Genomic DNA, 27598 nt, shown 5'->3' on the forward strand with positions numbered 1-27598 from the left:
CAAATCTCCTAATCCAACGCTCCCATTCTTGAGGCTTGGTAAAATCGAATGGCTCTGGAGGTTGTATTGTGAATGCAGCAGTTGTGGGTTGCCCCACATCTGCCGGCTCGTCTCCCATTCTTCGCCAAACGATACGCTTTGTTTTCCTCTTCCGCCTAAGATATCCCACTTCTGAAACCATGTCACGTTTCTCACGTCCGAGGACTGGAATTGAGAACCACTGCTGTAGTTAAAAAACAGTTGCAGACTGTTCTTGAAAACATGAGAGATGAGCTGAGCCAGAAAGCAAATGCATGGTTGGAGGAAGAGAGAAACCAGGCAGTCAAACAAAGAAAGTTATTTTCAGATGCAAAGGAAATAAAGCTTGTGCATAAGCCTTAATACAGAAAGAGGAAATACATGTTTAATGTTTGCAGATGTCACATGAATAAAAGGTATCCCAAGTAAAATGAGCTGATGTTTTACATTGCTCAACTGTGAGATGGAGAGAAAATTTTAAATGTTTAAAAGGGAGAATTGTCATGAAAATTTGACCCCGCCCCCTCACCACTCCTATGGCAGACCTCACACTTAAAAACCAGCAATCTGTCCCCATGTTACCACTCACACACTATACAGAACTGAAGAACACACTGCGCTTGAATTGAATCAAACACATAAATAGGCAGAATGAGCAGCACTGCAAAGTTTCTTGCTAAAAGACAGGATAGAGAAGAAGGTATTGGGACGAACAAGAAGGCGATACCATTCCACAAGCAGGACTATCAGAGTCTGAAACGTCAATGTTTGGAGAAAAATACATTGTTTTGTGATCCGACCTTCCCTGCGGGTTCTGAGTCTCTGGGCTACAAAGAACTGGGACCGAATTCCCCCAAGGCACAAGGAGTGGAGTGGAAAAGATCAAAGGTAATAAAATGTTTGTGTATTTACATGTTTGGATATAAAGGATTTTTGGAAACGGTCCTCAAAGCAGACTTACACATCATCTAACACTGCAAGAAAAGCACATCTATAATTACACCTCCAGCATTATGCTGTCTTGTGCTATATCTGCCAATCAGCAGCTGTCATTTACCGTCATCCATTTTGCTGTTATCTCAGTAACTTACCCATTGTTGTTATTTACCACCTGCTTTCGGTCTTGTTGTGGCTGAATCAGTGACCTGAAAACAGTGCGGTTGAGAATCATTTGAATTTTATTAATTTTGATTTTTTTTTATCAATTTCCCAGTTTCGATTCTTATGTTGTAAAAATAGTTGAATAGATACCATATGGTGTGAATTTGAGTTTGACCAAAGAAAATGTGTTTAACCATTTATGTATGTTTGATAAAAACAAAGATTGTTATTCATGTTTGCCATTAGGCACAAAAAGTTGTAATTGTGTTTTAATCTTTCCTCGTTTAAAGGAGCTGTGTGCAAACCCTCAGTTTATTGTGGATGGCGCCAAGCGGACTGACATCTGCCAGGGGGCTTTAGGTAAACTTGAGATACGTGTCATGCAGTGAGCAGTCATGCAGTGATCCCACATGCACATTTACAACCTGATATTCATGAAAAAAATCAACTAAACTAATAAACTAGCGTCAATTACATTTGCAAAAATCACATACCTTGTGTTAACAATAAACCTAAAAAGAAAATTAATAAATGTAGACTTATAGACTATAAATAAACCTTTGCTGGGTTGTCTCAACCATGGTTGGGTTGACAACAACCCAGCTTGTCTAACCCTTGTGCATTGTTCAAATTTGACTACCCTTTCGTGCTGCTTGGGATGAAAACATCCACAAAACTGCTGTAAAAAGCATGCATCCCTTCGTGCCCCCCCCCCCCCGCCCCCGCAAAAAAAGAATTTATCCCATAAAACATTCCAAAACTTGTACATGTTTGTATTTTTGAGAGAAAAATGTTTATGAGTGGTTTTTGAAAAAGCAAAATTTTTAAGTCCACAAAACCCATACTAAACATGTTTTATCAAGACTTTTCTAAACAGAATCTAGTAGTCTAGAGTTTTTTCTTTAAAATGATGTGAAAATCATCCTGCCTATTCATTCACATAAAACAATATATTGATTTAGAAATTGTAAGACACTTATTGTTTAGAGGGGCCAAATGCGAGAAGGATTGATTGACAGCTAGCAAACAATGAGCTGCATAATGAGGCAGGAATATGAGAGGGAACTACAGTAAAGAAAGTGAGGACAAATAAATGTATACATGTTTGTTTGATGTTTATTAAGAAGTTTACAATATAATCAAAATAGAAATGAAGGTCAGTAGGACATTTTCAGTTTATTTGGAAACAAACCCTATTCAAAAACTTAACTTGTATAAACTAAGAAACTGATACACAACAGAGCTGCTCATGTGGCTCATGTTACCATATAACTTTATGTCCAAAAAGTGTGAATATGTTTTTCCACTTCATAGTTTTGTACTGATGAGAGGGATGCAGACCTGTAAGAGAGTTATAAACAGCTGTTAGCATAAATTGTCCACAGAAATACCCTTACATACATAACTGATGGGTAAATATCACTGATGGCACTACATTCAGATAAACTATCATGTACATAAACTAAATTCAGAACATCTCAGATAAACATCTGCAGTGATTAATTTTATAAAAAGCTGTTTCAGATGCCCATCGCCTGATCGTATTGTTTCTGTTTTTAACGCGTTTCTGTAAGCGCGTATGAACTTTAAAAACACATCGCAAATGGCAACCACGTGCGCGAGCTCGCGTCTCTGCGTAAACAACGCGGCGCTCATAAAAAACGATGTCGCGTGTAAAGCGCATTGTATGGAATCATATTACAGCACACACTTAAAAGAGCCTGCAGTGCAGGCTCACTGAAAGTTTCCATGAAGGATACGAAAGTAAATTACTGTATAGCATGTAACACAGTGGTTCTCAAACTGGGGGCCGCGAGATGGTCTAAGGGGGGCCTTAGTTTGAAACTTTCTAAAATACATTAATTTATCACGAATTCTGTGTAATGAAACCTAAAGAAATAAGGCTACTAACCAACAGCACTACTTTGTATGTATATTTTGTTAATGTTTAATTAAAATTTTTCTTTGGGGGGCCGCAAAGGGATGTGCCGTACACAAGGGGGGCCGCATGCTGAAAAAGTTTGAGAACCACTGATGTAACAGATGTGTTGCTGAGATAAACATCTGCAGTGATTAATTTTATAAAAAGCTGTTTCAGATGCCCATCGCCTGATCGTATTGTTTCTGTTTTTAACGCGTTTCTGTAAGCGCGTATGAACTTTAAAAACACATCGCAAATGGCAACCACGTGCGCGAGCTCGCGTCTCTGCGTAAACAACGCGGCGCTCATAAAAAACGATGTCGCGTGTAAAGCGCATTGTATGGAATCATATTACAGCACACACTTAAAAGAGCCTGCAGTGCAGGCTCACTGAAAGTTTCCATGAAGGATACGAAAGTAAATTACTGTATAGCATGTAACACAGTGGTTCTCAAACTGGGGGCCGCGAGATGGTCTAAGGGGGGCCTTAGTTTGAAACTTTCTAAAATACATTAATTTATCACGAATTCTGTGTAATGAAACCTAAAGAAATAAGGCTACTAACCAACAGCACTACTTTGTATGTATATTTTGTTAATGTTTAATTAAAATTTTTCTTTGGGGGGCCGCAAAGGGATGTGCCGTACACAAGGGGGGCCGCATGCTGAAAAAGTTTGAGAACCACTGATGTAACAGATGTGTTGCTGAGTTTTTGAAACATTTACATATTTCCATACGTGTCAATATAAGATTTGTTTCCAAAAATCATTCAAGTTGCTGAAACACAGAAAGTGGCCAAATTAAGACTCAAAAACACCCTTTAGTGGATTAAACATCCCTAACATTAAATAAGGGTTAAGAAACCAACAAATGTATCCTCTATATTGGGAATACAGTAACATTATGTCAGTTTATAATCACCACTGAGAAATTAACATTAAGGAGCTAAAAGATTTTGACTGAATTTAATCAATTCCAAAGAAATTACCTGATGTGGTTAGTAATGTGTTTTTACATGTTGCTTTGTGATTGCTAAATACAGGGTTTGTATACATTTCCATGACTTTTCTAAGACTTTTCCATCAAGGCAAAAATCATGAACCAAAAAATTCATGTTTACATAATAAAGAATTAAAAATAAAAGCATCCGCTAAATGCCCAAATTTAAATGTACCACCTAAACTAAATACAATGACAGGCCATTTGTTTTCTTACATGAACCAGTAAGACAGTTACCAGTGAATAGGTTTACATGCCTACAGTAAATAAATGGGAGGCAGCAGTATTAATACATCAAATTAATAAAATATCCAGTAACACTGACATCACCTTAAAAAGGCTACAGTGATGAAGACAAACTGTCTTTTGAAGATTTCAAAAATTATTTAATAATAATTATTTTAAGGCCAACTCCTGACGGCCCAGGATGGTCTGATGCAGGTGATGAAAAGTTTGGATCAGATCTGAGTCCAAGATGTGTTGGGCTGGTATCCAAGTGCGTTCTAGGTCCATATCCCTCCCAATCAACAAGGTATTGAAAACCACGACCACAACGTCTTGAATCTAACAACCTCCTCACTGTATATGTGAGACCACCTTCTATGATGCGAGGGGGGGAGGAGCAGGCACTGGAGGAGACAAAGGAGAGGTTATTAGAGGTTTCAACTGAGACACATTAAAGATAGGTCTTACTCTTACTACTTTTCAGCACTAGGGACTCCTACCTCTGTCTCTTGGCTGAAGAACAATGGTGATTCAAAACCGAATTGACACTTAAATGGAGATAAACCAGTGAAGGAGCTGCGCAATGTATTGTGTGCCAGTTTTGCCCAGACCAGGAACCGACTCCAGGAGGATGGTTGATGGGATGTGAAGCAGCGAAGGTACTTCTCCAGTGGCCGGTTTACTCGTTCAGTCTGGTAATTAGACTGGGGGTGGAAACCTTATGAAAGACTAACAGAAGAGCAAAATAATGACCAGAATGCTTTTCAATAACAAGACATACATTGAGGACCCCGATCACTAACAATGTCCACTTGAATTCCGTGGATCCTTACGACATTCTGAAGGACTGTGACAGCTGTCTCCTTAGCAGAGGGAAGTTTAGGTAAAGGAATGAAGTGTGCTGTCTTAGAGAAGCGATCCACTAAAACAACAGTGTTACCATCTGACACTGGCAAACCGGTGATAAAATCCATGGATATGTGGGACCAGAGGCGTTGTGGGATGGGTAATGGGTGTAGAAGACCAGAAGGCCGCTGGTTAGATGATTTTTGTTGTGCACAGACCGGACAGGCGAGAGAATAGCCTCTTTAGTCTGTGAAAAGAACTCAAAGCCTCATTTGTCCAGTGGATGTGAGTGGGTGTGCCTTTAGTGAGTGAACATATAGGAGCTGCAATTGTACTAAAGTTTCAGACAAACTTCCTATAAAAATTAGCAAAGCCAATTAAGGAACCTTTGTACCTGCTTGAGGGTTTTAGGCTGGGGCCAGTCAGTAATGGCAGATGCCTTCCTTGGTTCCATCTGGATGCCTTTTTGGGAGATAACATAACCTAGAAAGGAGACTCGGGACACATGGAACTCACACTTCTCAAGTTTTACAAAAAGGTGGTTCTAGAGCAGCTTCTTTAGAACCTGTCTGACATGGTAAACATGTTCCTGTAGAGAATTGTAGAAGATTAGAATGTCATCCAAATATACAAAAACAAAATGGTTCAACATCTCCCTGAAATACAGCTGGAGCATTTGCTAATCCAAAGGGCATGACTTGGTATTCCCAGTAGCCAGTTGGGGTACTGAAGGCTGTCTTCCACTCGTCTCCCTCTCTTACAAGTATCAAGTTATATGCATTCCACAGGTCTAGTTTTGAAAACATTTTAGCTTTCTGAAGCAGTTCAAAAGCAGATGCTATTAGAGGAAGAGGGTAACGCTTCTTCCACAAATGCCTTCAAAGAAATGACCCTCTCTTTGGTATCCCGGCGAGTAAGGGCAGCGGACAACAGTAAACGGGAGTGAGGAGAGTCAATTTGGGCAGTTCCACTCGCTAAGGTCCCCTCACCCCCTAGCAAGCTTTGGTTTTTAACGCTAGTTGAGGACATGAGAAGCGCATGTGACCAGAAACTTCACAGTAGAAACAACGGCCTTCTCTCATGAGTCTTTCTCGCTCCTTAGGTGATAGGCAAGTCCCTCCTAGTTGCATAGGTTCCTCCTCTGTTGTCTGGCTGAGAGATGACGATTCCAGAGCGTTTGTGTGTGATAACATGGGCGTAACTTGAGGAGGTTGACATTCCCGTCTTCTCTCACGAACACTGTTGTCGATGCGGATAGCCAAGGTTATCAGATCCTCCAAATTTGAACCCCAATCTCTACTGGCTAGTTCATACTTTACCTCCTCTGAAAGACAAGGATAGAAGGTTGAAAGAAGAGCCTCAGAATCCCACTTGCTCTCAGACGCTAGGGTACGAAATTCAATCTCATAGTCAGCCACAGCATGATGTCCCTGATGTAGTAGTAACCTTCTTGCCACTTCACAGCCAGTGACTGGATGATCAAAGACTTGTTGAAAAGTGTCAGTGAACATTTTTACATCTTTTAATCTTGGCTTTATCAGAAGCAAAAGTGGAAGGTTGAAATTCAAAGATGAGGGAAACTTGAATCAGAAAACCCTTGCAGGTTCCAGGCTTACCATCATAACACTGGGGGGCTGGGATCTTAGGTTCCTGGGAAGTAGGTACCATCAGTTCTTGAGGCAAGTGTACTCAAAGTTGTTGTAATGTCTCACCAATCTATCGCACAGCATCTGTCAGCCTCTGAAGCTGAGCCTCATGTGTCCCAAGCAAGGCTCCTTGTTTGGAAATGGCTCCATGAATCTGCTCAGTCTCCGCTGGATCCATCTTTTATTGGCTCCGTCTTGCTGTCACAGGTGGGCCTTGAACCCAAGATGTGTCATTGAAAGCTCAACACACTGTAAGGAACCACCCACTGGACCAATGACGCAATCCAATGGTGTGGGTGATGGGATCACGTGTTCTTTCCGTCCGTAGCGCATCTAGAAGAATATTTCCATATCAGGATTAATTTAACTTCTTTGACCTTTGAGTTAAAATTATAATCTGACTCCAATTTAATATAGTAAGAATTTAGTGCATGATTCCAATTATCTGTTGATCATAATTTAGATATTTGATTATTTATAAATTCCCATAGTCTTAGTTATTCGTTCATTAGGTACCCGATATCGCACAGGATATACGCCGGCCGTTGTGTATATCTCACAGACACAAAATTGTCAGTCTGATTTTAGTCAGAGGTTGCCGGGTAAACTAATACTTTTACGTCAGGCCGCCCCATGCTTGCTCTTATCATAAAAATAGTTACTTTAGTCACGATCATGCAACTTGCTAAGTCAGGTGATAGACATAAATCTGAGAGTCCTGGTGAATGTGCTCCATGCTCCATTCAACATCAAAACACTAGTGTGATCATATCCTGACAGAATAATCTTGCGGTAATTTCAGACTCCTTCTAATCTACTGGAAATAATAATTTCTGAAAGAATTAAAATAAATCAATACAATTTCTGAAGAATATGAATATGATTCAATTCCAATTAATTAAAATGATCAACAGTTGCAAAAGTTACAAAGTCATACCTGGCAATAGACACTCTGGCTACAGAGAACTTACATCGTTGATATAATACACCCAAAATGGTGTAGGAAGATTCTTGTTAAAGATTTCTTCCATAAGGTTTGAAAACACACAGAGTGTGGGAGCTTCTGGGTACACAATGGCTCCCAGAATATTTTGCCAGGCCACCTTTTATACACAGCTTGGGACAAAGACATCGTAAAACTACAAAAATCCGGTTTGACCTGTACCAAGTGATAATAAAGAACACCTAGTCAAAATCCAGTTTGACCTCTTCCAAGTGACCTGGTCAAACTAACCAGAAGTATCAAGGCAAACCCCCCCTCTAAAAAAATGCACCTTCTATCTTAAGTTCTAAAACCTTGATCCATCTTATCTTAGACTTATAGAAATTAGACCTTTTACTCACAAAGACGAATGGCACTTTAGTTTATAAAAAGTCCTCTACCAGTGGTAAATGACAAATATTAACCATAAATTCTGTCTATATTACTTGCAATATGGCTAAAGTAAACATCTGTAAACAAACAATATTACATACATTTGTATGAGTGCATTGGTTTAAGATACTAATAATGCTCTGGGTCCACTAGACCCACAAACATCGTCTAAGTAACAAAAATATGAACACCACACAAGGGTTAAACGCGACTCAAATACCCGATGCCTGGATTACATACACCATAAATACAAAAAATATGTGAGAGAATGCAAAAGCATTTAAATATATTTTGTTTTTCCTAAGAGTCAAGATAACCCGACGAGCAGGGCGGAGATGATACATTTTGCTTTGGTAGCCCTGAGCGAGCATTCCCTCGACGTGTCTGATCGCAAGATCACCTGATTAAAATTAACATTTATTATATTTTACTGTACTATTTTATATTTTACTGTACTTTAAATGTATTCTTTGGAAAAATTCCATTACTTTTCCATAACGTTCTGGGTTTAATGCTCCTAAATGACTGTATATACTGTTAGTGACTTTGCATTAGTTAAGTATAACCAAATAAGAAGTCTTTATCTCATGACTTTTTTTCTCTGTGCAGGTGACTGTTGGCTTCTGGCAGCCATTGCCTCTTTGACTCTAAACCACAATGTTTTGGAGCGTGTAGTCCTGCCTTGTCAGAGCTTTTCGGACGGTTACGCCGGCATCTTTCACTTTCAGGTCAGATTTGTCATGAACATTCTGTGGGGTCCATAAAGTCCATAAAGTGGGGTTACAATCATTTGCAAGATATTTACATTAAAATATTGAAAAGCTTGTGTGGCTTATAGGTATTTTATTGTATTTTGAATCCAGAGATATATGTCCGGCACTGACCTGACAATGATGGTCTGTTTTTACTTTCTCAATTATAGAAAATAGGTTCCTGAACCGAATAAAACAAGAATCATTGTGTGTTTCTGTACCTAAAGTAAACACAGATATGATCAAAATGCTCAATGCTTTGACAAAATAATAAAATGCAATAAAGTCAATTTGAGTATTTTTCATGTAATAATAAAAGATTCAGTATTGTATCTTGAAACTTTAGTTTAGAATATATAATTAATTGTAATAAACATATATAACATATTTGTTATTTTACGGTCATGACTACTTTGACTTAATATCAAAATTTGATTTTGCGACTTTAAACTGCCAGCGTCACATCACATAAAAATGGTAAAACCTAATTGAACTTTAAAAGTCTGATTGTATGAGTTTGGTTCAAAACATGTCTGACAATAAAAGAGGGTCCGACTGATGCCGATCTGCTCTCTGTAGTTCTGGCAGTATGGTGAATGGGTGGATGTTGTCATTGATGATCGTCTGCCTACCAAAGACGGAAAGCTGCTGTTTGTTCATTCAGCAGAGCTTTCAGAGTTCTGGAGCGCCCTGCTGGAGAAGGCCTATGCAAAGTAAGTGTGTGTATGAAATATAGAAGATGTACAGGTTATGTGTTTATTTAAAATGAAAAATATTTGAGTCATTTAACCCTAATAAGACCCTTGGGGTCAATCTTATCCCCAAGCCACTTTTCTTAAGTTAAAAAACATGGTTCCCTTCATCTCAATGGAATAAGTTTTTGTGACTTTTCCAGATTATCTGTCAAGATTCATATAAAAAATGGGCTTGATTCGGTCAAGCACACACACACACACACACACACACACACACACACACACACACACACACACACACACACACACACACACACACACACACACACACACACACACACACACACACACACACACACACACACACACACACACACACACACACACACACACACACATTCTGGTTTCCATGTTTTGTGGGGACATTCCATAGACGTAATGCATTTTATACCATACAAACTGTATATTCTATTCCCCTTACCTACCCCATTCCCTAACCCCAACCATCACAAAAAACTTTCTTGTACCTTAGATTTTCAATAAACATCATCTTGTTTGATTAATAAGCTTGTTTCCTCATGGGGACATCAAAATGTCCCCACAAGGTCACAAAAACACTGGTATTCCTTTGTGGGGACAATTGGTCCCCACAACGTGATAATTACCAGGTACACACACACACACACACACACACACACACAATCTGCCAAAATGGCGTTCAGAATTTTATTTTTCCTGCTTAAAAACGTTTCCGTCAAAAACTTTATGGTTAACTCGAACGAACACACACAAAAAGAGACACTAAGTTGCCTAATAATCACAGGCCCGTACGTTTCTTTTTCCTTTAATAGCAATAGCACACTAACTTACATTCAATCCAACAGCTCATTCAGTTCTTGAAGTTATCTTAAACACAGTGGTTTTCTCGTGGGTGCTTTTTAAAAGTCTATAACAACAAAACTCTAACAACACAGTTGACCAAGCCACGGAATATACCGGATTATATGAGCTCTCGCTCTCATTATGTCCACGCAACACAAGCTCAAACGCGCCACAAAATTTTGTGCAGTCTATAACGCATGCAGACTTTAAAACAGGGAAAAAAGAAACAGATCTCATGAATTTCCATGGGATTGTCACGGAATTTTTTGCTCATTTTTCCGTAGCATTCTCACGGATCTCCGCATTTTTCCGTGGCCCTGCTATGGACTGTCTTTTTCCGTGGCATTCTCACGGATTGGTTACTCAACTGTTTTTGTCCTATTTTCTTACCATTTTCGCTTCGTTTTATTGTTAGATTTACATAAAATTACATCCCCACCCTAACCCAACTCTAACCCCAATGCCAGGCGACAATTGTTTAAAGTTTAGAAAATATAAAAGAATAAATGAGAAAAAAATAGTACAAACCAATAGTTAAAGTGACATATTAACGCAAACACCAAATCTAACCCTAAACAGAAGCGAAATTGGTTTGAAAATAGGAAAAAGCAGTTGAGTAACCAGTCCGTGAGAATGCCACAGAAAAATGAGCAAAAAATTCCGTGAATATCCCACGGAACTTTGTGAGATCAGGTTGAAAATAAAACTCAGGACTTACATGATTTTCAGCTAGCCAATTCGGTTTGCCATGAGAAGTGGTGGAGCACACTTCATTTGACTCCCTTGGTCGATCTGGTCCAAGCTTCTTAATCCTTTATTTATTCATCAATTAAATGCCTTGTAAATGGTGATTTTGTATGGTGATTTTAGCCCAAATAGACTTCTGTTGTGCTCACTGTGTGAAGAGTTTTGCAGAAGTAACCTAAGTATTGAGAAATGTGTCCTAGCGTCTGTAAAAATCTGTATTTGTATCATTAAAAATCATTTTTACCCCCATGGAACTATAACATATAGAGGAAAATCGGTTCTTATGAGGGTTAAAATGATGGGAAAGCACTACAAAATACAATTTACATTGCCTACAAAACATACAGACTGTGTCTAAAATAGCCCCCTGTAGCCTTAAATAATGCACTATTTGAGGGAACATCCATTTTTAGTTGTGTCCAAAATCACAGTGGACATTAATTGAATGCAGAGTTTTGTTTTCTAGAAAACACACATACAGATATAATGGTGTATCTTTGGTTAAGTCGCTTTGGATAAGAGCTTGACAAATGCATTAATGTCAATATATTTTGTAGGCTCAACGGCTCGTATGAAGCTCTGACTGGTGGCTTTGCCACTGAGGGTTTTGAGGACTTTACTGGAGGTATTTCTGAGAACTATGAGTTGAGTATAGCCCCTCCACATCTGTTTAAGATCATTCAGAAAGCACTTGGGTTGGGCTCCCTGCTTAGCTGCTCCATTGATGTGAGTATTTATATTTGACTTGTACTGGGTTTATGTTACCATAGCATAAAGGCAATGACAACATAACTTTTATTAAATAAAAACCATTTTATCCTGCTGAAAACAACTCAAACTATTATTATTTGTCCTGTGTTCTAGGCTACCAGTGCAAATGAAACGGAGGTAATGGCCAGCCTAAAGCTGGTAAAAGGACATGCATACTCTGTCACTGGTGCAGAGGAGGTGAGATAATGTTTGTAAAGCTATGGTAAAACTTACTACAATGCTAAAATATGAAGTTTAATTGGAAGGAGTGCTGCTGGTTCCCCTTTTAAATTCAGGTTCACTACCTCAGGCGTCCGGTGCAGCTGTTGCGTCTTAGGAACCCGTGGGGTTTTAAGGAGTGGACGGGCGCATGGAGTGACAAGTGAGTTTATTCCTGGCTTGTTTGTTAGATTTCAGCCACAAAAGCCTAAATAGATCCCAAGTGGATGAGTATTAAAATGGGCTTTTCTGGAAACACAGCAGGCAGTTAATTTGTTTCAGTCCACCTTTAAAGCTGCATACAAATTCGAAGGGTGCATCCTGCAAAGGCTGCATGGAATGGGGAACGCATTCACTGAAGTTTTCACTGTTAAAAAATGGCACATTGTGCGTCAAAGTCTTTGAAATGTACAACACATACCGCTCAGTGGAAGAGTATACGATGCAAATGTTTTATAAAGTAATTATTTTTTATGCCTATATGTTAACTGTTAGTGTTATATGCCTATATTATTACTATAAAAAATAAAACATATAAAAAATATAAATAATGAATAATATATAGCATTGAAGATAGTACATTGTTCTTCTTCTTATTATTATTATTAATAAATTATAATATACAGTATTAAAGATCCTACACTGAAAAAAACAACTTGTAAAATTTACTTTAAAAAAGTTTGTGCAAATTGTTACAAGGATTTTTTTAAAGAAAAATTTACTGCTTTTTTAAAGTACAACTTACCTACCAAAATCAAATAAAATCTACTAAATTAACACAGTCTCACCCCATGGCGTCAATATTTGACGACACTTGACCATGCGTCAATATGTTGACGCGGAGGGTATACCTTTCGCGTCATTTTTTGACGAACTGGGGACTTCAATACTATTACGTCCGTTGCATTCTCTTTCCTATTTTCTTACCATTTTCGCGTCGGTTTAGGGTTAGATTACGCAAAATTAAACAGTGTACGCGAAATTAAACAGTTGTCACCTGGCGTTGGGGTTAGAGTTAGGTACGCGAAATTAAACAGTTGTCACCTGGCGTTGGGGTTAGAGTTAGGTTTGGGTAGGGATGTCATTATGTAAATCTAACCCTAAACCGACGCGAAAATGGTAAGAAAATAGGAAAGAGAATGCAACGGACTTAATAGTATTGAAGTCCCCAGTTCGTCAAAAAATGACGCGAAAGGTATACCCTCCGCGTCAACATATTGACGCATGGTCAAGTGTCGTCAAATATTGACGCCATGGGGTGAGACTGGGTTGACTAAATCATACATGAAACATTTGTTAAATAATTAATCAAATGTCACTTAATTATTTTTTATTTTAATCGTTTAGAATAAGTATATTACTTGTTTAAATTCGAAAGCATTGTTGTCCTAAAAATATTAAATACATTTTATTTACTTTTGTATGGTAGATTGTTGTATGCTGCTAGTTGTATGGACTCTTACCCCCCAGTCACATTAGCTACAAGAGACAGAGCGACAGGCTACCATTCATTTTCAATGAGAGGGGCCGTTTGTCAGCGACAAGCGACAAGCTTGCCGCTGCGCGAGCAAGGTGTGGCCAAAATAGACAAACAGGCTATTTTATGCAAATGTTGAGCGATGCCTCAAAGCGTCTGCCAATCGGAGTAAAGGGGCAGCGTGACGTAGGTCTGTAGCCGTGTCGAAGAAAATAATTCAAGATGGCGGAAAATGCATATTTTTGTATATATCTGATAAGTTTGGCATTTTATCTCATATATTTTGTTACTTTTATCGAGAAATAAATACTTTTAAATCCAAAAACCTAGTTCTTGTAACTTAACAATACCTCTGAAGTGACTTTTGATACCGCTTTTAGATAATAGCTAAGGAACGCCCGTCAAGTGGGTGCGTGTCGCTCGGTGTCGCTCACTTTTGTAGCTAATGTGACTGTAGGGTTAGGGCCCTATGAACAGCGCAATGCAGCGCAATGCACAAAGCAAGTATATTTGCTAGTTTCAACCCTGTGCAATTATCATTTTCACGTTTAGCGCCACGTTGTTTAAATATCAAATGCATTTGTGTCTTAATTTTGCGACCATGGGCGTTCTGGTCTGAAAACAAGGTGTGTTCAAGCGCATTGTTGGCGCGTTGCTATTTTGATGCAACTAAAATACTACACCATTGACAATTGACCATTGACTCGTGATTCGGAGTGTAATCACTATGCCAATTTTTTTCCTAGCAACCAAATACAGTACCCTAACAACAGAGTAAACAAAGCCTTATATCTCCGCATGAAAACATTGTAGAGACACGGGGGTTGGACCGTTTGACTTGTGACTTGGAGTGTAATCACCAGTGGATGCCAATTTCCCCCCTAGCAACCAAATTTGAGCACCCTAGCAACCGAATAAACAAAGCCTTATATCTCCGAATCAAAACATCGTAGAGACACGGGGGTTGGACCGTTTGACTCGTGACTCGGAGTGTAATCACTAGTGGATGCCAATTATTTCCCTTCTAACCAAATTCAGTACCCTAGCAACTGAATAAACAAAGCCTTATATCTCCGCATCGTTTGGACCGTTTTACTCATGACTTGGAGGGTAATCATTAGTGGATGCCAAGTGGTATCAAGCCACGCCCCTAGCAACCAAATATGAGCACCCAAGCAACGGAATAAACAAATCGTTATATCTCTGCATCAGAAAATCATAAAGACATGGGGGTTGGGTCTTTTGGTCATGTTAGCTTCATGCTAGCTTCATGCTAAGTCATACTACCTTCATGCTAGTTTCATGCTAGCTTTTTGCTAATTTAATAATAAATCTTGCTAACTTAATGCTAAATCATGTTACCATCATGCTAGCTTCATGCTAATTCATGTTAACATCATGCTAGCTTCATGCTAATTCATGTTAGCACCATGCTAGGTTCATGTTAATTCGTGTTAGCATCATGCTAGCTTCATGCTAATTCATGTTAGCATCATGCTAGCATCATGCTAATTCATGCTAACATAATGCTAATTCATGCTAACATAATGCTTATTCATTTTAGCATCATGCTAGCTTCATGTTAATTCGTGTTAGCATCATACTAGCTTCATGCTAATTTGTGTTAGCATCATGCTAATTCATGTTAGCATCATGCTAACTTCATGCTAATTAGTGTTAGCATCATGCTAGCTTCTAGCTAATTCATGTTAGCATCATTCTAACTCATGCTAATTCATGTTAACATCATGCTAATTCGTGTTAGCATCATGCTAGCTTCATGCTAATTTGTGTAAGCATCATGCTAGCTTCATGCTAATTCATGTTAGCATCATGCTAGCTTCATGCTAATTCGGGGTGGAGCATGCTAGCTTCATGCTAATTCGTGTTAGCATCATGCTAGCTTCATGCTAATTTATGTTAGCATCATTCTAACTCATGCTAATTTATGTTAGCATCATTCAAGCTTCATGTTAAATCATGTTATCTTCATGTTAAATACTGTTAGCATTATGTTAACTTGGTGCTAAATCATGTTAGCATGCTAACTTTATGTTAAATCATGTTTACGGAAAGTTTGACTACTAAACTAAACTTATTTTAAGTTTCTCTCAATCAGTTTTAAACGTTCAGGCCAGGCTTTGTCAAGCCAACATAAAGTTTGTCTACAAACTTTTTTATCTAGTTAATCATTGCTATCGTTGTTTAATGTAGAAAATATTTCTCTGCTGTCATTATTTCCAAAAATGTTATGCCATTTATGCCTCCAAACATGTTAATAATGTTAGGTATGATGAAGATTACACTTTTATATATGTATCTTTCTCAGTAACTGTTGCTCTGTAGAATAGTGGGTTAAGCAAAGGACAAGTGTTGCACACTTCTTGCACACAGCAGGCTTTTCAAAAAAAAGTGGTAACACTTTATTTTACGACCCGCAAAGTACCGCGTAATTAAACCGAATTTACAGCGTACCTATTTGTAACAACAGAGTACCTCTACAGTACGTACTTGTAGTTATAAGGGAATAATATTTTAAGTTTGGGGTAATAAGGGGGTAAGAATATATGGAAAATTATTCTCTAAGTATTTCATAACTACAGGGTACCTATTGTAATATTACGTGGTATGTATGACTTACGTCTATGGGTAATATGGTCTATGTGTAATAGGTTTTTTTTTCATATTTGCTACTTACCTGATGAAGTGTTTTGTATAGCCTACAGTTGATGTCTACAAGCCACGTCGGCAAATAAAATATAACACACAATAAAGATAATAGCAACTTGTACCTCTTTGATCTGTATATGTATACAGGAGTTACCAGGTAACTCTTATATTTGCGGGCTGTAAATTGAAGTGGGGCTTATTCCCCGATTGTTCTGTGTATGTACCAGGTAACTCTTATATTTGCGGGCTGTAAATTGAAGTGGGGCTTATTCCCCGCTTGTTCTGTGTATGTACCAGGTAACTCTCATATTTGCGGGCTGTAAACTAAAGTGGTGCTTTGTTCACCTCTTGTTAATAAATGTTATAGGGTAAATACCATAAACATACAGAATATTGTTATTTTTATTTTAAAACAACTTATTTCAAAACATCTTTAAAACACTATAATTAAGCCAACACTTAATGTTTATTATCACATAACTTTTATTTAAAATAAAAAGTCATGACAATTTTTCATTGTTTTTGCGGCTTGGCTTCCTCTGTTGGTGTTCTTGTCCACTCGGATGATGAGTTGATGTCGTCTCACAAATGCTGTTCTGCATTACATATAAAAAACATAAATGAAAGCCTTCAGTAAATGTTTCTTCACTGTGCCTTGACAGAAACAGAGTTTTCTAAGCCAGTTACGTTTATAAATTTTAGGCTTACTTATGTGCTAGCTAACCTGCTACCGTTAGCTAGCAACTTTCTTGAAAAACATTGTTTGAAATGCGTGAGTCATGTATTAACAAAACCAGTCACCTTATCCAGCATGCGGAACCTGCTAACATCACTCGCAGCTGTACTCCACAGGGTAGAACGTTTTTAAAACCTCTTAAAGAAATTTCATCTCAGGATCGCGTTCCAGCAAACCTCCTGCAGACGACCGCGCGCTCTACACCTGCGCAGTAACCTACGCATGTAGTCGTCTTTTGCTTTAGCGGGAGCTGATATCTGCTGTTGTTTCATTCTGGTTTGCCATTGCATAAATTATATTTGGCTAAAATACTTGTGTTTACAGTAAATAAATTGCAAAGCACCACTTCAAATATGTCCGCAAATGTAGGAGTTTCCTGGTAAATAGGGAATAAGTTGCTATTTTTATTGTACTTACCTTAAAAAAAAGATAACCACATTAAATCAGCTTGACTTTTGTTATTAAAAGCAAGTAATATAGGCTACTAAAATAAAAGTGATATGCTGTTATATTTATTTGCCGATGTGGCTCGTAGACATTGACTGTAGACAACATTCAGTAGTCAATATGAAAAATTCACAATAAAAAATAAATAAAACATAATTCCCCCATAGACTTGACTAAGTCATACATACCACGTAATATTACAATAGGTACCCTGTTGTTATAAAATACTTAGAGTATAAATAATTTATAATTCTTCATATTCTTACCCCCTTATTACCCCAAACTTAAAATATTATTCCCTTATACCTACAGGTTACCTACCCTGTTGTTACAAATAGGTACGCTGTAAATTCAGTTTAATTACGCGGTACTTTGCGGGTCGTAAAATAAAGTGTTACCAAAAAAGTCAGCAAAAAATGGGGGGCCTGTGCCCCAGTAGAGCTTTATGTCTAGCGTTGTAAACTTGTGGACCTATTTTTCCAAACACCTCACACCTGTATATTCTTCCATTGGGAGCTTAAATAATAAACACCAGTTGGTGGTGATAATTCACCTTTGCCAATTGCAAGAATACAAACAACGTTCCCGGCGCGGAGTAATAACGTACCTAACAGCACATCTAATACAAGTCAATGGAGTTGGACAAAAACTACGATAAAACCTGTTGGAAAACATTTTTTGCAGCGATTTTTGTGTGAGCATATCAGTGAACACCTCTGACCACTCGGTGAGTTTCACGTCTTTGTAAACGAAAGTTTATTGCATTTTAGGAAGGATTGTTCCTGTGCACCTATACCCATTGTAGAGGTGGGAGGTGATACAACAAACACCTGAAAATTCTCGGGCCAGCATCATATGTCCAAATTTCAGTCAAAACCGTTCTATTTCATCATAAACAATCTGAAAACAGGGCTTTAAGTGTAAAATACCGAACTTGTCCTTTAAACCTATATGACATTGTATTAACAAATCTTTAAGTAGTGAAAGTTCTTATTAGTTCTTATTCTGTAAAAAAACTTAAATAATTAAAATATTCAGGCACAAAGAATTATGGGAATTTCCAACAACATGTACTGATAATTTTAAGTTTGTTATTTTATACGCTTAAGAAAAAAAAATTTTAAGCAGACTTGAACACGCTATTTTTTAAATTAAGATGTACTTAATTTTTGTAGGACTATATGCAGTGACTATAAAACTAAAAAAATATGTAATACAAGAAAATATAAAATGTGACTTACTATTTCCACACAGTTCATTTTGTGCATTAATTATTGTGTATTGTTTTGCATTGTTTATTTATAATTTTACTTAAGAAAATCTAATTCTCAATAAATGTTGAAATTACTATGTAGAAATTATGAGGGTTAATGTAATATATTACACCAAAAAGTTTGTTTTTTCAGGGTACTACTTATTATTATTAGTTGTATTATATTAATAAATAGAATATACAGTATTAAATATACGAATTATTATTATCATCAAAATGATGGCAAAGACCTTGACAATTTTTGTGAGGCTCGTGAGGCTTGTGCCTAGTCGTTAAATGTGTCATATCTTTTTTATAAAATATAGTAGTGTTTTTATAAATTATACATTTTGCACTTAATTATTATTATTTTTTATAAATATATATTTTTTTTGTAGCAATTTAAAGAGTGAAGCATTAAGATTGAGTAATCATGGTCATTTTGTACTTTGTAGACAGCTGCTATTCCCCAATACAAACTCTTTATCACTGCGGCACACACATGCAATACCGGGTCCTCTTTCTGTTTCAATAAGTTATATTTCCCGCAAAATCCAACCCAACAGCTCAAATTATAAATCATTATTATAAGCTTACCATTGAGAAGGTATAGTTTTGAACACTGATTTTTCTGTATTTACTCAACATCTCATTTTTAACTGAAGTCAATTATATATAAGCTATTAAAGATTTCCGAGGCTGAATATCTGACAAAAGTCAAATATCTTTTATCTTGGTTTATTCCTGACACGTATTCCTGAATCATTACTGAAAACTTTGTATAAAAATCTCTTTTTTTTAGTTCCAATGAGTGGAAAAATGTCCGACCGGATGAGAAAGCTAAACTGAATTATTCAGCTGAGGATGGAGAATTCTGGTAAGAAAACATTCAACTGAACAGTAAAAAAAAAACACATTCACCCCTTGCATCCGAAATCACATACTGTGAGAGTACGTATTGAATTAGGTGAAGTTGTTGCTTATCGACAGCCAATCAGTATATTTTATATAGCATTATACCAATAAAGAGAGTGTTACAGAAAAATAGAGAACAAAGAATGTGCATCAGGCATGTTTTGCTTTTTTATCCATTTTAACTGGATCACTTTCTTGAATGTCGCAGATAACTCCAGTGGCTTAATGGGATAGAAAAGAGTCCATCCCATGCAAACTGAAAAATCTAAGTGGATGCAGTATACAAGCCGGGATTTTTTTTACATATGATTTTGGATATATTACTCACTATGCATTCTTCCACTATTTAGTACGGACGATTTCAGATGTTTTTAGCAACATTCGAAATAAAAAATGCAGCATAAGAACACAGAAGAAGCTTTTTGTGGTTTTGAGGCCAAAAATATGTAGCAAATACATATTACATTTAGTTTGTCTTCATTGACTTTTTGTAAATATACCTTTCATACATCTTTCTCTTCCTGTCAGGATGGAATATTCAGACTTTGTGCGGCATTTCACAAGGCTGGAGATTTGTAATCTGACTCCGGACACTTTAACCAGCGAAGAGTTGAGGCACTGGAACTACTGCCAGTTTGACGGCAACTGGATAGTAGGATCCACCGCAGGAGGCTGCAGTAACAATAGAGGTATCTTAAACCTATCAAAAGATCACATCACAACATAAATGTGTGTTTTCTAAGTCTTCTCTATTTTTCTCTCTCCAGCTACGTACTCCTCAAACCCTCAGTTTGTGATCAAGCTTGAGGATGTTGATGATGACCCTTATGATGGAGAAGATGGTTGCACTTTGGTGGTGGGACTGATGCAGAAAGATGGGCGCAAAGATAAACGCATTGGACGAGACCTGAATGCCATTGGCTTTTATATCTATGAGGTAACCCAACACTGATTACACACAGCCTGCAATACTACACAGATATTAACACTGAAACTAGTCTTATCAAAAACATTACTAATAACATATTTTGCTTGAAATTGTGCAACCTTGATATTTTGTATATGACTTTTAATATTAGAAAAGTAATATCCTGTCGTATGTGTGTTTCAGGTCCCAGATGAGGTGTGTACATGCTCTATTTGTTTTGTTCATTAGGGTAACAACTTTTTTCCAAGTTTGGAGATATAATCCATCTTGATATTTTCATCTCATATGTGTGTGTGTGTTTGTGGCTATAAATGTTTTTGCAGTACAAGGGTCGCAGTAATGTTCATCTCGGCTCGGATGTGCTGCTGTATAAACGATCAGTTGCAAAGAGCGAGTTCATCTACATGCGAGAGATAAGCAAGCGCTTTAAGTTGCGTCCTGGAGAATACGTCATCATCCCCTCCACATATGATCCCAATCTCCAGGGAAGTTTTATACTGCGTGTGTTTACAGAGAAAAAAGCGACTGTCAGGTTTGTCCAAAATGTTTTTTTAATCCTATGATACTGCCAAGTGCTTGTTTCAATATGTACGTGTGCTAAAGGAATAACTGAAAAAGCAAATTCTCTCATGGTTTACTCACCCTCATTTCATCCGAGATGTATGAGACTTACTGTACTTCATTTGAAAACAAACAAATAATTGGGTCGCACTTTATTTTACAGTACGTGTATTACCTTGTACATATATGGTAAATAAGTTGTACTTACCGACAAATGTGTGGTACTTACTTTTAGGTATCTACATGGTAATTAACTGGTATCATTACTGTACTTACCAGTGGTACATACTTGGTAGTTATTTACTCACGTTACTGTAATTAAGTAGTTGTTTGTGTACTTTTACTTTTTTGAGTAGTTTTTAAAATCTGTACTTTTACTTTTACTTAAGTATGTTTTGTTTAAAGTATTGTACTTCGCTACATTTTAAATCGTATCCGTAAAAAATATTTTAAAAAGCAAGGTGATAAAGACGCGCAACGGATGATTGATGGGCGGGGGAACGTTCAAAAAGAATGGAGACGGACGAGAGACAGGCGCGCGCTAATGCAGACCCGCCTCAGTTCAAATCTTATGAAAGAAACCCCTGGTCATATGTAAGCGACCACTTTCCACTGACGCGAAGCGAGTGTTTCTTTCATATGAAAGGTAGGATTCATGCTCTTGAGTACGAAATTGCCGAGCGTGTTTTTACCACTCATTTGCACGACGAGTTTTTAATATAATGCGCATTGTTATGCGCATGTTAGATGAAAAGCTCAAGAAATACTGAGAGGATATTATGCAGGGAAGGGAAAGCCCCGTATCATAAGTTTATACACTATGTTGACATCGCTTCAAAAAGCAAACGATGAAAGTGTGATAGTGGACTATATCATCAGAGCACTGTGTAACGCAGGTGAAATGTTAGGAGACGGACTTATAGTGGCTATGGTCTTAAAAGGACTGCCTGATAGTTTTAAGCCATTCGCAATACACGTGGCGCATACAGATGACAAAATCACGTTTGCTGAGTTCAAGACTAAACTACGCAATTTTGAAGAAACAGAAAAGATAAAAGCAGCTGATTTGAGCGACAGTGTGATGAAAACTCATAGAAAAGCTGGACGGCGACCCGCAAAGACGAATGCACGTGAGTGGAGCAAAGATGATGCTGAGATAGTGTGTTTTAAGTGTGGTAACAAAGCCCATAGAGCTAGAGCATGTCGACAGAAAGTGTGGTGTAGTATATGCAGAAGAGACAGAGACAAAGACGCAACATGTAGTCGTAAGGACATTAAAGACAAAAAAAGATGGTGTGAGTAGAGCCTCAGAAGATTTTAAGATGAGAGACAGAGAGACCGGTATCCAGCGGCAGCCAACGTGCAGCATCAAGGAAATGGCACTTGTGGCACCGGGCCTGCCTCACGATAACATCAATATCTATCCTTATACATGAACTTGACTTCAACTTAAAACCCAAAGTCCCAAGTTTTAATTATTATTTACAAATGCATGATGGATATTTCTCTTGTCTCTTTTCCATGCAGCCCAATGGATGTTAATATCACTACAAATATTATAAAGGTAAATTAATCTATTAATTACAAATAGTGTGTAAGGAAGGAACATGGGTGGTTGGATATTATTGATGTACAACAATTTTAAACAAAAGATTTCACGTTCAGACCTGGTGATACCCATCAGCAGTGTACATTTAACACTAGACTTACAGCGGGGAAAATAAGTATTTGACAAATCAGCATTTTTATCAGTAAGGGGATTTCTAAGTGGGCTATTGACACAAAATTTCCACTCCTATGAAGAAATAAGAACATTTAAGTATACAAGTTGAGTCATAATAAATAAAGTGAAAAGACACCCGGAATAAGTTTTGAACACACTTTATTTAATACTTTGTAGAAAAGCCTTTGTTGGTGATTACAGCTTCTAGACGCCTCTTGTATTGAGAGACCATTCGTCTGCAATCCTCAGGAGTGATTCTGGCCCATTCTTCCACACAAATGGACTTTACATCTTGAAGGTTTCTTGTGCCTCTTTTATGAACTTTGATCTTCAGTTCTCTCCATAGATTTTCTATGGGATTTAGGTCAGGTGATTGAATGGGCCATTCAAGCAACTTGATTTTTTTTCTTTAAAACCACTTTATTGTTTTCTTGGCCTTGTGTTTCCGTGTGCATCATTGTCTTGCTGAAATGTCCACCCTCTTTTCATTTTCAGCTTTCTGGTAGATGGCAGCAGATTTTTATCCAGAATGTCTTGGTACATTTCTCCATTCATCCTGCCTTCAATAATATGAAGTCTGCCAGTACCCCTTGCTGAAAAGCAGCCCCAAACCATGATGCTTCCACCCCCAAACTTTCCTATTGGTATGGTGTTCTTGGGGTGGTGGGCAGTGCTATTTCTTCTCCAAACATGGTGTGTGGAATGACTGCCAAAAAGTTTAATTTTGCTTTAATTTGACCATACTATAGTATCCAAACTATGCAAACTTTAACCGAGCTGGTTTTTGTTCAGCAATGAAGTCTTGCATGATGAGCGTGCATGGATGCTATGGCGGTTCACTTCATTGCTTATAGTTTTCTTTGAAACAACAGTACCTGCTGATGCAAGGTCTTCCTGAAGTTCTGCCCGAGCAGTTCTTGCCTCTTGGAGAACTCTCCTGATTATTCTTTGGACTCCTCGGACAGGGATCTTGCGTAGAGCACCTGATCGTGGCCAGTTTATGGTGAAGGGATGCTCTTTCCATTTCGGGATAATGACCCCCAGAGTGCCCACAGGAACATTCAGCATTCTGGAAATGTGCCTATAACCATTCCCATCAAAATGCTTTTTAACAATAAGATTAGGAAGATCTTGAGAGAGTTCTTTGCTTTTTCCCCATCATAAAGTATTTCCTGTGTGCCTCTTGGGTAATAATAAGCATTTATAGGCCATCAGTTAGGACTAAAGCAGCTGATATCAATTAGTACTGATAGGGGGCAGGGTTTCTCTCTCAATACTGACAGATTTCAGGTGATCTCCTGGCTTTCTATGCCATTTTGCACCTTGTTCTCTTCATGTGTTCAGTACTTATTCCCTGTGTCATTTCACTTTATTTATTATGACTCAACTTGTATACTTAAATGTTCTGATTTCTTTCTTTGAATTCAATATTTGGCTTGATGGCTACATCTGGTGGAAATAGCCCACTTAGAAATCCCCTTACTGATAAAAATGCTGATGTGTCAAATACTTATTTTCCCAGTGGTAAGTACTTAACCTTATAAACTAATTTAATTTTATAATTATAGTGTAAACAAAAATGTAAGATTTACAGATATATACCAACTATTCACATAAATATATGAATTCATACTCTTTTCCATTTCTTCTGAATTAAACAAACCAAATTATTGGATAAAATGTATACATTATGTACAATATTTAATATAATTTTATTTCTCTCAGAATCGCATATCTGACAGTGATGTGGACCCAAGTTGTAAAGAGCTTTTTATGCAGTTTGCTGGAAATGTGGGTTACATTTTATTTTTTTATCACCGTTTTATTTGTTTACACAATATTGATCACAGTAATGTTGAGGTGTAATTTTGTCTTTTCTATTCAGGACTCAGAGGTGTCTGCGAAGGAGCTACAGCAGATGCTGAACAAATTTGTGTCTGAAAGTAGGAAAATTCACATTTAAGCTAACTTAAGTATTCTCACATCACTTGTTATTCTCAGTAACATTGTATATTGTTTTCACAAAGGAACTGATATCATTTCTGATGGTTTCAGTAGGGAAACGTGTCGTCACATTATCAGCCTGCTAGATGTATCCTTTCCTCACTGGATATATGAACAAATGATACATTACTGGATTTTATATTGTTTAGGATATCTTTGGATAAATTTAGGCAGAGTCACTTTATCATGAGACTATCATAACCCCATCATGACCCTTGACTCTAAATCCAGAAAAATGGCAGTGGCAAACTTGTTCTGGTGGAGTTTCACAAACTGTGGATAAAGATCCAGAAATATTTGGTAAATCACACCAAATAATTCATAGTTATCTAGTTCAGCTGATAAATTCATCATTGTGTTTAGTGATGTTAGTACTAAACTTTATTTTTTGTGATACCTCTTTAGGATATTTTTAAGAACCGTGACACAGACAAGTCAGGCACTATGAGTTCATATGAGATGAGAGATGCAGTAAAAGATGCAGGTAATTATTGTTTATACTAGTTTGTCTATAGGACAGACTATTATATATGTTTATGAAGATGGAAAAAGTGGTCACAATGAAATTTGTTTTCTCCAAAGGGTTTCAAGTGAACGGTGAAGTACTTCAGGTGATAATCTCACGTTATGCCAATAAGCAACAAGCCATTGACTTTGATAACTTTGTGGGCTGCCTGATCAACTTGGAGATGCGCTTCAGTAAGTTTATCTGTTAATACAACAAGAAAGATTATCATGTATCCAACTTAATCTGTCAAGCTACCAGAAATGGCTTCCTTATTTGCTTTTTTATCTACACAGCAATTTTTCAATTATTCGATAAGAACACCGGAAGAATTGAGCTGGATATCCAGCAGGTGAAGTGCAAATGTTAATTCTGATTATAAATGGGGATGATTTTGTATATTAGCCAGTTTTTTATTGTGTCTATGTGCTTTGTTTTGTAGTGGCTTTGCTTGACCCTCTGTTAAAAATCCACAAATTTCCTGCAAAAACAAAAGACTCACAGGAGAAGGATGGTTTGGCTGATGGAGTAAAATCAGCCCGAGTGTGTTATCTAAACCTTGAATTGTCTTTCGATATGCAATTTGTTAATGGTGATGAATCTAAAGATCTGAGTTTTGAGTATTCATTTAGCATTTTTTTATTAAAAATGTAATTTTCTTACCAATAATTATATTTACTAACAAGGTTGTATTTGTTAACGTTATTAAAACAAACTAACAATGAATGAAACGTCTACAGCATTTATTAATCTTAGTTCATGTTAATTTCAGCATTCACTAATACATTTTTAACATCAAAATTAGTAACTGTTCACATTGGTTAATTCACACAATTTGTATTATTATTAACTAACAATAACAAAGATTTAAAGTGTTAGCCTAACATTTACTAATTTGTACATATTAATTCAATAAATTATTATTTTTCTTATTTTTATTACTGTTTAATTTATGTCGGGTGCTGTATTGTCTTCACAGGTACAGGTACTGTCTTTGCTTGGTATAATAACACCTGTTGAATCAGTTTATATTCAGATTAATTTAGACTTTGTATTGAAATGCAACTACCTGTAAAGTTATTCAATAAACTCTTTGCTTATTTTATTCTATCATCACTTTGTTAATATAAGATATTCCTTTATTCGTCCCACAATGGGGAAATTTCTGTGTTTCAGCAGCAAAACAAAAAGACGACATAATAATATAATAAACATTATATGCAAAATAAGTTTTTATAGTGTTTACACTAAAGACATATTGCACCTAGGAGACATTGCACGTTTTTCAAGATCCCTATTATTGTCCATGTTTAAAAATACTTTATTAAAGGAGTAGTCCACTTTAAAGATGGGGTCCATTGACTTTTTATAGTAGGCTGGGATAAATAATCCTCGTAAATGATGCTCTGCGTCACCATCAAGAGTCTTCGTCTTGGTTTTGCCCTGTCTGTTATTATTTAATTCTTGCCTTGTTAACCCCTCGAGGGAGTTTTTTTTACATAATAAAAGACTTTTTGGTTAAGAGCTGTCTGTCATTGGGTTCTGTCCTCCCAATTCCGGACTGAGTCCATCCCATGCAAACTGAGAAATCTTGGTCGATGCAGTACTGTATATTTCACTTCATTTAATTTCATTTATTTATTTATTTCAAGCAAATAGTATAACAATGGAAGAATACTCAATAATAATAATAATAACTAGCACTTATGCTTGAAATGGAGTGGGGAGAAGTAAAACTTATTGCACCCCACCCCAGTCTATTAAAGAATTTATACCAACCGAACAAAATGCTTCTGTCTTCTATTATATCAATGGAAAAAAAGAAAGAGAAAAAAACCCAAAATAAATAATGGTAATAAAATAGCCTTTTTGAACAGACATCGTCCCAGAATTCAAAACCAAACTTGACATTTTCTGAAAAACAAGCTCTTGAAGAACTATGTCAGAACAAAGACATTATCATCAAACCTGCTGATAAAGGAGGTGGTCTGGTGGTTATGCCTCGTTCACTCTATATTAATGAGGCTCTTCGCCAACTCAATAACAGTAGTTACTATCGAGTCCTGCCATCAGACCCTACGACTCAGTTTCAAAAGGAGATTGAGAAATTTATTCAGGAAGCACATGCTCATCAGCTAATCTCTGATAAAAAGAGAGGCAATATTTACTGAATAGCTCTCCGACCAGACCTGTCTTTTACATCT

The 27598-nt window shown here is 37.1% G+C and overlaps 1 protein-coding gene and 1 long non-coding RNA gene across 2 annotated transcripts; one reads left to right on the forward strand and one right to left on the reverse strand.

Annotated features, from left to right (window-relative positions):
• Window positions 1-26484, forward strand: LOC135741008 (calpain-2 catalytic subunit-like). The gene is made up of 21 exons (XM_065259615.2): window positions 1-906; window positions 1410-1479; window positions 8741-8859; window positions 9463-9596; window positions 11765-11933; window positions 12072-12155; window positions 12254-12339; window positions 19561-19635; window positions 20202-20362; window positions 20441-20610; window positions 20785-20796; window positions 20925-21133; window positions 22690-22726; window positions 24611-24676; window positions 24771-24828; window positions 24913-24977; window positions 25121-25189; window positions 25295-25373; window positions 25472-25588; window positions 25691-25746; window positions 25837-26484. The coding sequence occupies exons 1-21, from the start codon at window positions 670-672 to the stop codon at window positions 25858-25860; spliced, it is 2097 nt and encodes a 698-aa protein (XP_065115687.1). The 5' UTR covers window positions 1-669; the 3' UTR covers window positions 25861-26484.
• On the reverse strand, window positions 16661-17662 carry LOC141281580 (uncharacterized). The gene is made up of 2 exons (XR_012335918.1): window positions 17125-17662; window positions 16661-16919 (listed from the first exon to the last, which is right to left on the reverse strand). It is a non-coding gene; the product is annotated as an uncharacterized lncRNA (long non-coding RNA).
• Window positions 26485-27598: the final 1114 nt, after the last annotated feature.

This window comes from Paramisgurnus dabryanus, chromosome 24, assembly GCF_030506205.2.
Source record: "Paramisgurnus dabryanus chromosome 24, PD_genome_1.1, whole genome shotgun sequence".
Taxonomy (NCBI): Eukaryota; Metazoa; Chordata; class Actinopteri; order Cypriniformes; family Cobitidae; genus Paramisgurnus; species Paramisgurnus dabryanus.